The 14,977-nt window shown below is 44.7% G+C and overlaps 1 protein-coding gene across 2 annotated transcripts in view; it reads right to left on the bottom strand.

The window, feature by feature from the left end:
- Positions 1-1,139: 1,139 nt before the first annotated feature.
- LOC103537500 (ubiquitin-associated protein 2) overlaps positions 1,140-14,977 on the bottom strand; it is a 132,285-nt gene continuing 118,447 nt past the window's right edge. Inside the window, exons 20-27 of one of the 2 annotated variants that reach the window (XM_030468297.1) lie at positions 14,760-14,810; positions 10,982-11,060; positions 9,550-9,764; positions 8,363-8,462; positions 8,172-8,282; positions 4,966-5,033; positions 3,812-4,003; positions 1,140-2,280 (exon numbers count right to left, since the gene is read on the bottom strand). In XM_030468297.1, the coding sequence (XP_030324157.1) occupies positions 2,185-2,280; positions 3,812-4,003; positions 4,966-5,033; positions 8,172-8,282; positions 8,363-8,462; positions 9,550-9,764; positions 10,982-11,060; positions 14,760-14,810 (912 nt within the window). In that variant the 3' untranslated portion in view covers positions 1,140-2,184. The remainder of the gene's footprint in view (positions 2,281-3,811; positions 4,004-4,965; positions 5,034-8,171; positions 8,283-8,362; positions 8,463-9,549; positions 9,765-10,981; positions 11,061-14,759; positions 14,811-14,977) is intronic. The other variant, XM_030468296.1, reaches the window with a different exon arrangement.

Here is a 14,977-nt window from a genome sequence, read left to right as displayed (position 1 = left end):
AACGGCAATGGCATTTCAGAGCTGCATTCCCAGAGGCATCTCTATATCAGTGAATGGGAGTGAGAGTGCTGTCTGGGCCTTCTGACTTTGCTCAGGCTTACTTGTATCTCTTGCCTGACTCCTATAGCACTGGGCTGCCCAGAGCCACCAGTAGCTTCTTCATTGAGCAGGTGTGGTATCAAAGGCAGAACAAACTCTCTAGCTTACCCTCCTACTTGGGCAGGAAGAAATTTCTGCAAAAAGAGCCCTGCTGCTGGAGCCTACAGTGCAGGGAAATGGGAAAAACGTCCTGTTTAGTCTTGCCTGGAGAGAGGGGGAAACTGTGTGGCTGACTGCACGGTGCTGCCTGGGAGCAGCATCCCAAAGCAGTTAGGAAGGTGCTAGAGTTGCCTTTGTTACCTTGTGCTGGGGCAGAGGGCAACATAGCCCATCACCTCCAGGTATGGAAGTACTACCTTTATGTACCCTCAGCCACTGCCAAGGATGCAAGTTGTACAGCTGGGGACAGTAGAGAAGCACTGGCTGAAGTCCTTGTGAAGGTATCTTCCTTACAGCTGCTCTGCAACAAACCTAAGGCTTGGGGCTGCTATGTGTTGGCACCAGTCTCAAGTGTCAGCTTTTGTCACTCCCAGCTGCTTCTGGACCCTGGGTGCAGCACTTGTAAACATAGGCAGTAAGACTTTTGCTCTCCTTGAAACATTTGCCTACCTCCTCAGCTGTGTGTATGAGCCTGGGGCAGTAGTCAGCCCTCAGAAGCTCTCACCACTGACCTTCCTTCTAGTGGAGGCCATGGACTTCATGGGCAAAGCAAGGGAGGGAAGTGCTGCAGCTATACTCCCTCCTTACCTATATCCCAGATGCTCCACAGGGATTCAGAGCACAATGCCAGGACACCAAAGGCAGAGATGTGATGCTTATGGTAGGAGTCGGGGTGTTGCCCAGGATCCCATTCCTGCCACGAGTGCCTGTGAACTCTCTAGCGCTGAGGTGCACTCACCTTTGTCATGGTATTCAGCTTCCCCTGCAGCCCCATCTGCTGCTCTTACCCTCCCAGCTCAGCTTTTGTTGCAGGAGCAGGTGGAAAGGGACAGACTGTAAAAGCAAAAATGCTCTTGAAGACTTTGCAAATGCATACAAACACCAGTGATATGCTTAGAGCTTTATTAGGTGAAGGAAGGACTAAAAATAAACTCATCAAACATTCACCGTGCTGGTGCAGAACAAGAAGGACCAGTAGTTACCTCCAGGGTCTTTTGTTTTCAAAAAAGCAGAGAGTGACAGGTGAATTTTCCATACAGCAGCTCTGTCTTTCCTGGTCAGGGTGGCTCAGGGCAAAGAAGTACAAGACGCAGCTTATACTTTTAGTTAAGAAACCACTACATAAATTTTGCCTCTAATGATGCAAAAGAGGTGTTCCACGACACACTGAGCCATCCAAAGTCTCTTGCTAGAGAAACAAAAAAACCCCAACCAAAAAAAAAAGAAATTCCTTTTAATTATTATTATTTAAAATTTGAAAAATAAAAAGGTGAAAGTGCAGCTCACAGCCACAGTGACCAAACTGCCCACAAGAGTTCATCTTCCAGAATAGGAGGGAAGGAGAAGATGAAAAAAAGAGGAAGGCCCACAAAAAATTTTTTCTTCCCTCCCCCCCCCCCCCTTTTCTCTTTAAAGTAACAGTTATATTGGGGGGCCAGGGGCAGAAATCGAACCAACAAGACACATTTTGATTCTTTTTTTGGGAAGGAGGGGGTAGGGCTCCTTATTTGCCTGAATTGAGAACTGTATTAAATAAATGGGCTCCAGCCCCCCATAAAAGTCAGTTTGACAGTTATATAGCTTAAAAAAAACCAAACAAGGATGCCCCAGTGCAGAGAAGAAATATTTTTTTTCCCTACAAAGAAAATAAATCAGGCTGCAAGATGCAGAAAACCACATTTAGGCTCTTACATTTACAAATACATACATAAATATATTACATACAACAGCAACTCAAAGCAGAAGCAGGTGCATCAGAGGATGTCTGGCTAGCTGCAGTTCTCCCCACACAGATGTTTGGCTGAGCAGTTACTTCTCCTAATAATTACAGAAATGGGCTTCAGCTTTTATTTGTTTTGTTTTCTCTTTTCTTTTGATTTTTCTCCTCCTCTCCTTTCATTCTCTCCCCCTTCCCTGGTTTTGGATTTAGTTTGTCCAGTATGGAGAAGTGCCATAGGCATTTTTGGTAGCCTGAGACTTTTGCTGCATGGTGCTGGGTTGGTTGCGTTGGCCAGATCCAGCCTAGAAATTGGAAAGAAAGGAGACATGGGCATCAGCTGCCATAGCACTAAGCACTCCCAGGAAGAGAAGCCTGTCTGTATTTTAGCAGAAGAGCTTCCACCCCCAGGGAAAGCCCTGACACCCACCAACGGAGCAATTCTCCCCCCTCCCAAATGGATCTGTTTCTGCTCTTTAACATCTCTGCGACTTGCAATCCAGGACAAACAGCTACAGAGACACCAAGCAGGAGCATAGGGACACACCATCCCACAACCTCTCACCCAAAACAGGTTCAAGCACAAAGGAGGAGCAGGACTGGGGACAGCAAAGTAGCTCTCAAGGTGAATGGAGGCAGTGCACCAGCCAAGAATGTCACACATTTGGAGAGAGAAATAATTTCCTATTTCTGGCCTCTAAGGCAGAATGTTTCGTTCAGGGAATATTTGCAGTGAGGAAAGTAAATGCACGGGTTGGAGAAACCAAATCAGAAATCAGAGCCAACATGCAACCTGCAAGGAGTTTGATTTTTCCCTCAGAGTTACAAGTGCTAACGTCCTGCTCTCCTGCTGCAGCCAGGGAACAGCAGCACCTGCCTTGGCTTCACACCTCACAGCCCATCTCTCCACACCCCACATCAGGATAGCCTCTTCACAGAATCACAGGCTGGCAAGGACCTCCTCTGCTCAAGCAGGGTCACCTGAAACCAGATGCCCAGGACCATATCCAGACAGTTCCAACAATGGAGACTCCATGACCTCTCTGGACAACCTGTGCCAGTGCTTGGTCACCATTTCAGTAAAAAAGTGATTCCTGATATTCAGAAGGAACCTCGTGTTTCATTCTATGCCCATTGCCTCTGGTTCTGTCACTGGGCACCACTGAGAAGAGCCTGGCTCCACCCCCCCTTACACTTTCCCTACAGGTATTTATATATATTAATGACAATTACCTGGAGCCTTCTCTCCTCCAGGCTGAGCCTTTCCTCATAGGAGAGATGATCCAGTCCCTTCATTTTCCTTGTGGCCCTTTGTTGGACTCTCCACTACATCCATGTATCTCTTATACTGGGGAGCCCAGAACTGGACACAGAACTCCAGGTGTGGACTCACCAGTGCTGAGCAGAGGGGAAGGATCCCTTCCCTCAACCTGCTGGCAATACTTTGCCTAATACAGGCCAGGATACCATTTGCCACCTTTGTGGCAAGGGCACATTGCTGTCTCATGTTCAAAATGGTGACCACCTGAACCCCCAGGGCCTTTTACACCAAGCTGCTTTGGCCCCCAGCATATACTGGTATATGGGGTTGTTCTTCCCCAGGGGCAGGACTTTGCACTTCTCCTTGCTGAACTTCATGTGGTTCCCTCCCCAAGCCGGTCAATGGCATCAAGTCTGTCAGTCTGCAATCATTGTCAAGGCCCTTTCCCAATGAGCAAAGCAAAAGCCAGAAGGAAACAAAATCCTTTTTTTTGCATTCCAGTAGGGTCTTTTTGGAATGCAAGTAGGTGCAATCTCCCCTTAGGCATGCTGTAGATGTGGAAGGGGCCAACTCACCTGTGCATCTTGCTGAAGATGGTGATGTAGTATCTGGGAATGAGGCTGCTGATGTGCAGGCATGATATGAAGAAATGGGGCTGGAGCATAACCTGGGGCCCCACCAGGGTTCAGGGGCCCAGTTGATCCAAGAGCAGAGGGCAGGCTGAAAGGAGAGGGTGTGCCAGTGTGGAATCCCTGCTTGTCAAATGTCTGTATGGGAGGTGAGGAGGACAGCATCAGAGACTGGTGTAAGCAGCCCCCACAGCGATTAGAAAAGAATCAGAGTGGCCCAAACACACATCACCTGAACCTTTCACATACCCCATGAGCAAGATAAGTCACACCTGTGATCACTTCAGCAGACAAGTTTCAGCTCCTGTTAGCCATAATTCCGCACTAATGCCTACCGTGCTCCTTTTTTTCCCCCTGACCTCTTTCTACTCAGTGAGACATAGGATGGCAGCAGCTGCCTGAAATCAGTCCTTCAAACAGGGAGGGGGGTCAGGCTCAACCTACCCAGGGAGGCCCAACAAAAAAACAAGAACTTGCAATAAGATTTCCCTCCCCTGGACAAAGCTTGACCCCTAATGTTAAGCATGGATCTGAGAGTGTAAGTTCTTCCTACCTGTAAGCATAGATCACAGCCAGACATTGATTCCCCCAGCTAAGGGTGCAAAGATGGGAAAACAAGAGCTGGACAGAAGCCCAACTGCACATTGCAGCTTATCAAAGTGCTTTCTGCTTTCCCTGAGAAGCTGTATATTAAGCAACAGTGACAGGAAAGCGTGGGACAGGGACCCTCAGGAGTTAGGGATAGGCACTACAGACTGGTCTTGCTAGTGAAAAGCAAACAGCCTCTTGACTCCCCTTTGGGGGCTATTTTGACTAAAAACATTAGTGCCATCCCATTTCATTTGCACCCAGGATACAGAACATGTGTGGCAGCGTAGAGTGCTGCACCTATGCCAGAAGCTGCTGTCAGGAGCTGGCATGGCAGAAGCGATGGGATAGAGGGCAAGAATCCTCTCCATCAGCAAACAGAGGCATAAGAAATACCACAGCCTGCTAATCCTAAAACCAACTGGCCTGGGAATGGCCCCAGCCACCAGCACTCCATAGGGGAAGCCATCAGCCTAGCCTCAGACCACAGGAAAGAGTGCAGCCTTGCTCACCTGAGTCTTGTTATAGACGGAGCCACTGATATCAGATACACCTGTGTTACTTGATGTCACAGAAACACCTGGAAAGCAAAATAAAAAAAAAAAAAAAAAAGCCATCAACAATGAAAAAGTCAACAACCACCTACCCCCCCTGAGCCCTAGTGCTTTGCTCTCAGCACCTCCCGTAGCCTCAGTGGATGTACCTTTGTCCACAGCTGCTGCTGATGCTGCTGCCAGCCAGCTTGGTGGAGCTCTCCATGCTGTCAGACACCCAGCATCCCACATGAGAACAGAAGAAAGGGCTCAGTTCCTCACTCCTGCTTCAAAGCAGGAAACCAGCCCACATCCATGACCCAGTGGTTATTGCTTAGATTCAAATGCACTTCACCAGGCAGCAGCTGGCTGCACTACTTGTTTAAGCTGACAAAAAGCCAATTTTACCCTAGGGGTAGGGGTGCATTTATCTCTACTGAACATTCAAGAGCTTTCCTGTAGAGCACTGAGCAATGAGACTTAACATTTGCTTTACAATTGAGACCTTGTCCTTTTACATCCTGCAGAAGGGTAAGGTCTGCAATGCTCCTCTGCCCTGAGAGAATTAATATTACTGATTCAGGCTGGCTTCCATCTGGACTGGCTGGAGCCACAACAGGCTCAGAAACACTCACCAGGAAGGTGACTCTCAAACCAGCCACTTACAGTCTTATAAAGACTGTCTCTAATCATTTCACTTGCATAAAACTTGCATAGGGGCTCACATAAGGGATGTCACTGAAAGATTACCTGAACTTGTACATCCTACTGACTATTATCCATTCCTGCTGTTTCATGTGAGTACCAGTGATACAGCCAGAAGCAATCTGAATATCAGAAAAAAAGATTACAGAGCCCTGGTAGCAGCAGTGAAGGACTTGGGAGCACAGATAGTCTTTTCATTGGGAAAGGAATAAGCTTGAAAGGTCAAATCACATTGGGAAAAATCAATAAATGGTTACAGAAGTGGTGCCACATTCAAGGCTTTGGCTTCCTAGACTCATGGGACTCACTTCAAGAAACCTGGTCTCCTAGGGGCTGATGAGGTTCATCTTTCAGGGAAAGGGGAGAGCATCTTTGGCAATAGGCTTGCCAATCTAATAAAGAGGGCTTTAAACTAGAGCTGCTGGGAGAGGGGATCCTCAATCCATCCCACTACCACCACTTTGAAGCCAATGCCAGTAAGAGATGCCCTGGGCCTGGAGAAGGATCACAGGACAACAGGAGAAAACCTAAAATGAAGGAGAGTATAATCTCAGCCAGGAAGGCAGCTTCAATGGGGGCCCATCTTAAATGCCTCTATGCAAATACACACAGCATGGGAAATAAGCCAGAGGAGTTAAAAACGTGCACATGCCTGGACGGCTATGGTGTTATTTGCATCACTAAAACGTGGTGGGATGACTCCTATGACTGGAGTGTGGGACAGGCAGGGGAGGAGGGGGTGTCACCCTCTTTGTCAATGACCAGCTGGAGTCCATGAAGCTTTGCCTGGGGATGGATGAATGAGCTGATGGAGGGCTTATGGGTCAGGGTTAAAGGGAAGACGGGGGCAGGTGATATCACAGTGGGAGTCTGCTATAGGCTGCCTGACCAAGATGATCGAGCAGATGAGGCCCTCTACAGACAGATAGGAGCAGCTTCACTTTCACAGGACATGGTCCTCATGGGAGATTTCAACCACCCCAATATCTGCTGAAGGGACAACACAGCAAGGCACCAGCAATTGAGGAAATTCTTGGAGTGCAGTGACAACAATTTCCTTCTCCAAGTGGTAGAGGAACCAACAAGAAGAGGTGCTATGCTGGAGCTTGTCTTCACCAACAAGGACGGGCTGGTGGACAACATGAAGCTCAAGGGCAGCCTTGGCTGCAGCAACAACAAAATGGTGGAATCCAGGATCCTTAGGGCAACAAGGAGGATACACAGCAAGCTCATTACCCTGGATTTGAGGAGAGCAGATTTTGAACTCTTCAGGGATCTGCTTGGTGGGGTACCATAGGATAAAGCCCTGGAGGGAAGAGGAGCCCAGGAAAGCTGGTCAATATTCAAGAATCACCGCCTCCAAGCCCAGGAGAAATGTGTCCCAACAAAGAAGGCAGACAAGAATGCCAGGAGGCCTGCATGGATGAACAAGGATCTCCTAGACACACTTAGATGTAAAAAGAATGTCTTCAGAAGGTGGAAGCAGGGACAGAGAAGTTGTCCAAGCAGCCAGGGATCAGGTTAGGAAAGCTAAAGCCCAGAGAGAATTAAATCTGGCCAGGGACATCAAAGGTAACAAAACTTCTACAGGTACATCAGTGATAAAAGGCAGAACAGGGAAAATGTGGGCCCTCTCCAGAAGGAAACAGGAGACCTGGTCATGTGGGATATGGAGAAGGCTGAGGACATTTCACCAATAAGGGCCCTGGCCACACTGTCCATGTCACAGAAGGCAAAGGCAAGGACTGGGAGAAGGGATCTCTTCTTCACAGAGGAGAGTGTGATCAGCTCTTGGATGAAGACATCCCAGTTGGTATTTCAAATGCACAGTAAATGCTTGGTATTTGTTTAAGCCCAAGGATGAACTAGATAATGCTAAGCAATTCAGTATACATTTCTCAGGTCTAACCAACATGTTCAGAATAAAGCTTTCATATAAACTGTATAAATTCTTCAGCCTTTACAGTTACAAAGGAAACATTTCCAGGCATGAAACAATGTGATGAGTTACAGGGTGTACAGACAGCAGCTGAAACAACAGCCCAGAGATGTGTGAACTGCCTTGCTCACTCCTAACACACAGCTTTATCAGGTGCCTAACAAGAAACTCAGAATCTAGTCTTTATTTGGTAGACCATTTCAGCAGCAGAATCCAACTGCTTAGGCTTCAAAAACGTGGCATTGATGCAGGACCACTATTCTTCAGCAAAGAAAGCTTTGGCAGAGGAAACAGCTCACCATTTCTCCCATGTATAATAGTGGACAAAGCTGTGCATCAGCCAAACAAATCCTTATGCAAAGTTCAGCCATGAGGTTTTAGAAGGAACACTTGGGCCATTAAAAAAGCATTTGGTATATGGGAGATGGAGAAACAGCATGGATCAGGACTCTGTTTAGGGCTGGCTGCTGTGTTGACTGTACAGCACTGGGAGTTTGCCCTACGAAATACCACTCAAGAGCAACCTAAAGTCTCACGTTACCTTTTCCAGGTCCAGTGCTAGCAGATTTGTTATGTGCTTGAGATGACCCACTGTAGCCTCCTTTGCTGTAATCTCCAGCTGCTGTCCCCTGTGTTAAGTCATCATATCCTGCTGGTGTGTACAAGACAAGGTGTTACAGTGTGCAAGCAGCTCTGCAGACACTCACATGACAAGTGCAGTGGTAAGCATACCTGTTCCATAGCTGTGCTGCCCATAGCCACTCGCTTGATGGAAAGGAGTAGATGCTGTGTTCAGGTTGACTCCATGCTGTTTAGCAGATGCTGGAGGTACCTGGACAAAGGAAGGGAATAAAAAGCGCTGTTAACTGGGAAACAGGCAAAACACAAGCTCCCTCTGCGATCCAATGGGGAAGGCACCTCCTCCTCACATGGGAAATTTAATTTGGAGTTGGGAGCACTGGGATGTCATGGGACATGCAATTCATGCTTCCAGCAATAACTTGCTGTAGTGGCTTTGTACAAGCCCCAAATTTTCTGCTAGAGCCATTCCTCTGACTGCAGTGCAACCTTGTCTCAGAACAGGCTACATATTTCTTTCATACGCTGACTGTAAACAGCAAATTCTTACCCACAAACCCAAGGAGCAACCACAGTGCTCTCCCTCCAGAATCAAATGAAACACCAACTCCTGCCTGAGGCTGTTTCATAAAACACAATCCTACAAGGCCCTAAAATAGACTCAATTACCCTTCTGCCTGGAGCACAACCCTTCCCAAATAACATTCTCTCTCCTAAAACTACCAGCATTGCTCTCTGATTTATTGGGGTCTCTTCCATCCCTCAAAAGGATTTTCTAGAAACTCTTGGCCTGCTGACTCAGATTTGGGTCTGCCTTTGACTCTCCAGATGCTGCTATGGGCTTTCAGAAAGACTGAGTCCATGAGCTGTAACTGTCTGCTATTTACAGTAACCTGAGCAGGAGTCCATGAGTTCTGGCCTTTTAAACTTCCTATTTTCTTGGGGAAGAGACTGCAGCTAGTTTTTTCATGCTGTTGGAATGAAGCTGTTGGAGTGGGTCCAGAGGAGACCATGAAGATGATCTGGAGCTGGTGCACTTCTATGCAGACAGGCCAAGAGAGTTGGGGTTGTTCAGCCTAGAGAAGAGAAGGCTCCAGAGAGTTGTGGCTGCCCCCTCCCTGGAAGTGCTGAAGGACAGGTTGGAGGGGGTTGGAGCAACCTGGTCTAGTAGCTGTCCCTGCCCATGGCAGGGGGGGGTGGGGGTGTCAGACTAGATGATCTTTAAAGGTCCCTTCCAACCCAAATCAGCCTGTGATTCCAAGAAGTAGAAGGTTTGGGCTGGAGAAAGTAAAACCAGAGAGGCATGAAGGAAGGATTACGGTTTAGGCTGTCACACTTACAAACATGGTTGGCCCATACTGGAATGCACTGGGTACACCAGGCACACCAGCGTAATAAGGTAACCCAGTGTAGCTGTACCCTGGGGGCAGAGTTGGGTTGAGGAAGGGCTGCTGAGTTGTATGATGAGTCTGTGTCTGGTTCTGCTGTGGCTGGGAAAGTGTGGTAGCAGGAGCAGGGGAGGCAGAATCTCCACGTCCGAATTTTGTAACATCACCTGCGAAAGAAAGAACCAATCAGAAAAGCTATCAAAGCTACTCCAAAAGTGGAGGATTCAAAGAATTTAAATCCTCCAAATACAAGTAGACAACTACAGAAGAGAGCACATCCTACACTTGAAAAGCTGCAGTTGTTCATGGGAAGAACTCTCCCAGTCTCTGTTCATGATGGCCACAGGGACATTGCTTGTTCATGGCACAGAACTCCGTGCCCTGGTTAATCCATTGATAAAATGGAGATACCAATACCATTTCACACAGTCTGAGTAGATTCATTACTATCATATCATTGCAATAAAACATGCCAAATGCAGAATTATGGTAAAGAGCCAAAAAGCAAATGGTTGTTGGGTTGAAGTGTGATTCTCCTGACGGTTAAACTGATTAGCTAAGCTTCACGGGCTGAAAGCAAGTTAGGATTTACAGGCAGTGATGGGCATATTTTTGTCAGTGTCTGTTTATTTGTCAAGCATGACTAGACAGATGTCCAGTTCCTCACACCACCAAAGTTCTGGAGACAGTAGCTTAAGGCCAAGAAAGTAAGGCTTGCATCACAAGCCACCTTATTCAAGAAGTAGGAAAGTAAATCTAGTTATTAACGCCAAAGCAGTCTCCTGAGAGAAGCGATTACAAAGCAGAAAACTCCTGAACACTTGCATTTTCTGGCAGCCTACAAAGCAGCATGTTCATGTGTTTTTAGGAAGGTAACATATATCAGTCACATCTATCTCATTCACAACTAGTATTCCTTTATGTTGGTAACCAAAAGGTATAACACAATACTGGCATTATAGAAATTATAACTCCTATGGCTACAGTTTTAAGTTGTAATCAGATGGCAGGGAAATAAACCCCCTAGCTAAAAATCTTGGATGGAATTAATGTAATCTTTGCACGATGATAAACTGAAGAGCAAGAACAGAAATGAAGAAGGGCTTTTTAAAGCACCAAAATTTCATAACAATTTTGCACTAATTCTCAAAGGCTATCTAACTTACTCCCAGAAGAAGTCACATATGAATTACTGACCAATACTATGAATAAAACAAAATTAAGAAAATTATGTCAGGGTTGAGAGGGAGATGCTCTTGTTTAACTAGTTTGGACTGATGAGTTTAACTGGTTACAGAAGGGAAAAATGACTGCTCTTTCAGTAATGACAGGATGACCTTCATTTAGTAACCAGCCACCATCCTTGTCTTTAAATAACACTCACCTGAGTACAGGTTGCTAGCAAGGCTCCCATCTCTGCCTGTCAAGGTTGCAGGAGCAGGGAATGTAATTCCGTAGTAATCCTTAGAAAGAGATTACATCCTTTATTAATAGTTGAAACCATAACAGAGCTGGACTGAACTCTGTATTATTATGAACTCTGTATTATACATGTAAGAAAATTTAAAAAGCAAGAACTAAAAGAAGGTTGGGCAGAAGCTGATCTTATAGCTTACAGCAGAGCTGAAGATTTACCTGTATCCTGAACTACAAAATAAACCTATTTTATGGGTATTATTAATATCATATAAACATACTTAATCTCTTAATAAGTAAAGGTAAGTTAAAGGCAACAACTAAATGCTTTCCCCTCCCAACCCTCAGCTCTGAACTGTCATATTAAAGCAAGACTGCATCTGGAAGAGCAACAGACCATCAGGGGCCAAAGACCTGGGGTAAGGCCAGGACACAATGTGGATGTAAGTCTAAACATTTTACCCTTGTACCATGCCCTGTTTTCTAAAAGTAAAAACATTAGCTAGGAAAAAGGGCACAAACATAAAAAAAATTAAGAAAGAGAGCTACCACCTGATGACTGGATGTCAAGGGTTAACGCTGGGCCAGCAATTAAAGGAATGACAGATGCTCTCTATTAACCCCTCTCCCTTCCTAGAATGTGAATAAGGGAGAGAGACTTATGGGTTGGAAACTAAGGAAAATAATGACATTTGTACCAATATATACAAGACCAATATTGCACACACACCCCCAGTAATGCTCACATCACCACCACTGAGGCTGCAGGGCAGGCTCTGTAAAAGTCCCAGGCTGGGTTCCTGGCGTCAGCAGCAGATGGGAGATGGATGCAGGAACACACAGATTCAGGAGGGCAAGGATTGGGATCAGAGGCAGATGAACTGACAGAATCCTCCCAGGACGCTGGCCATGGACAAAGAGAGCTTGACCCTCCTGATCCCTGATTTATATTGTGTGACACGTATGGGGGTGCAAGGAGGGTCACAGGTGTGACCCCTTTTCCACCCTTTCATTTCCAGAGCATAAGTATTTTAGCAGAACCAAGCAATGACCTTGGTTTCTATAGGAACAAATATAAGCAAGAGCCTTTCTGCATACCATTCTCCAGCAGAAACTATAAACATTGAGCGTTACCAGTCCTAGAAGCAGACACTGACTGAGAAATTTGCTGTTCATTTCAGCAAGTGCAGCTACTTAGAAGAGACTTAGATGAAAAGTAAAATAATTAGAAAGAAAATTGGTTCTATCCTGGCTCAAACCAGAACACTGAAAAATTTATTTAAGCTATGTTACATGAGCCCTCAGACCAGTAGTCTCCAAAGTGGTGTGCACAAAACAATTGATTGGGATGAATGAAGAAAATGTTGGTACCATTAATAAATAGAATATTTAAAAAAATTTAAAATAGTGTTTGTTTAACCTTTCATCCTTTTTTATTTTTTTAGTGGATGTTTTATACATATTAGTACAGTAGTACTGGTATATAATTTATCCGTGGGTGGTGATCTTTCTCTCTCTCTCCCTCTTTCTGTCTCTCTCCTTCATTCTTTTCCTCTCACTCTTTTCCCTTCTCTCCCTCATTCTTTAAACTCTCTCTCTCTTTTGCCTCGCAACATATTTTGCCATATCTTCATTGGATTATATCACTTGGCCTGTAATTTGTCAAATAAAACTTTATGCTTGCACCCAACTCCTGGTGGTTGGACTTCGTTCTCACAGATCAAAAAATTATAAATTACTTCGAACCGTAACAGGATAGTACCGTACTAAGTGGTTATCCTCCTAATTCTCATGGTTTACTCCTTATCACCTCCAATCCATCAAAAGTTAATGCTTTAACCACTAATGTATCCATTTTCACACAATATTCAACATTGGAAAAGCATCCTCCTTCATACCTGCCTCTGCAAAATCCCCAGCACGTCAAATGCTTTCTCAGAGTTGACAGTATCTTCCACCTTGCTGCATTTCTATGTATCACTCCCATCTCCTACACCCAATCCTCCATCACTGAACATAAAATAATCTGACAAAGACTTAGTATTGCAGGTGTTTTCTATAACTTGAAATGGTGCCATATTTCATCATCCTTTCCTTCCCAGATAATTCCATCTCATTGGCTCTGTTATGAATCACTTCACAAAACACAAATTCCTATTAGAAGTATTTGCAGTTTACTCAAAAGCAGCGCTACTGTCTCCTTCGGAGGAAAATGACACAAAAAGCAGATCTGGAGAAGAGATCTGAACAGGACTTGGTGAATATGAACTGGAACTGACATACTAGTATTTTCCCCTATATAAAACAAACAAAAATTAACTAAATCCACATGAGAACAAGGTCTAAGGATTGCAATTATTCCTACTGCCCCTCAGGTAGGGGAAAACAATATCAACACTGCATATCCCTATCCCACACACCTATGCATACACACATTCGAAACAAAAATAATTAAAAATACAACTGTAATCAGTCCAGTTATCTTTGCACTGTGTAACCACCCATAGAAAACATCAGAAGGGATACTCTGCTCTTCAAACAACATGAGTATTTCCTGACTTACAGAAGGCATGAAATATGTCATGGTTTAGGCCCATCCGATAACAAAGGACCACACAGCCACTCACTCCCCCTCTGTTCAGGCACCTTCTCCCTCTCCTTCCTCACCAGCCTTGGTATCTCTGCTCCATCATTGCTCTCACATCCTGATATTCCTCTCTCCTCCTCCTCTCCTTTGCCCTGAAGTCTTATAACCTCTGTTTCCCCTTCTTGAATATGTTAATCGCATTGGAGATGGGGGAGCTTTCAACAGCTTCTCACAGGAGCCACCCCTGGGGCCCCTCCCCCACTACCAAAACCAGCACCATATCAACCTAGAACACAGTAGAAGGTGCCTGAAATCAAAACCGAAATATCAGGAATAGACTCAGAAGGTGAGAGAGAAAAGGACTGAAAAATGATAAAGGATCTGACATAATAGATTTAAGCTCCTCCAAGCAGTTTGCTAGGTACTACACACACCAGCTAAGATATTTCTAAGATCTCTACTACACAGGTAGCCCACAACAGACTATCAGAAAAGATAGCATATCCCAATGTAATACACACAAAAAAAATTGAAAAAACAAATCAACCAACCAAAAAAAAACCTAACAAAAAAACCCCCACCAAAAAACAAACAGAAAACCAACACAGTGAGAATTTATAGCATCATCGTACACATTAAGAAAATAAATTAAATTTAAAAAGAAACCTCAGGGGAAACCCCTATTTGCACAGTATCAGCAACCACCAGTACCTCTCACTGCTGGAAGCTTCCCAGGAAGCCATGAAGACTTACATTTGGGACTCTCACCACTTTCATTTTCTAGATGTAAATGGGCCAGCACATAGAAGATAAATATTCCTACAACCTACTGCCTCCCATATACCTAATGTTGCCTCATTTCTACAACAAATTCAAAACACAATTAAAAAAAATAACATCCAGAAATCACAATCATTGCATGAATAATTGACCAGAAATCCTTCCCAACATTTATGTATACGCCTTTCTATTTACAGATGGATGAATGCATGATGCAACAATTGTTCTATATCAATTTATGCCACCTAAAGAATATTTAAAAAACAGAATATAGAACATGAGCTCTTACTCACCATCAAATGAACCAATTTGTGTTGCACAAATGATCAACACGGAATAGAACTTGTTTAATATTAAATAAACCAAGCCAATTACTTACCATTGGCAGTCTGGACTGAAGCATCTGGAGATCATCATAACCATAAATCTGCTTAAAGACAGATAAAAATAAAACATCATAACAACACTTTTCTCTGATGCTGACCATTTTGGGGATTTGAATAGAGTTTGACCTATTTTAAAGGTGTACAGTGTACAGCTATTCATTACATTGAGCTATCATGGCACACTGTAGCAGTTTAAGGCTAACAGAGATAA

This window comes from Calypte anna, chromosome W (assembly GCF_003957555.1).
Source record: "Calypte anna isolate BGI_N300 chromosome W, bCalAnn1_v1.p, whole genome shotgun sequence".
Lineage (NCBI taxonomy): Eukaryota > Metazoa > Chordata > Aves > Apodiformes > Trochilidae > Calypte > Calypte anna.
This window is presented reverse-complemented; position numbering and strand designations above follow the sequence as displayed.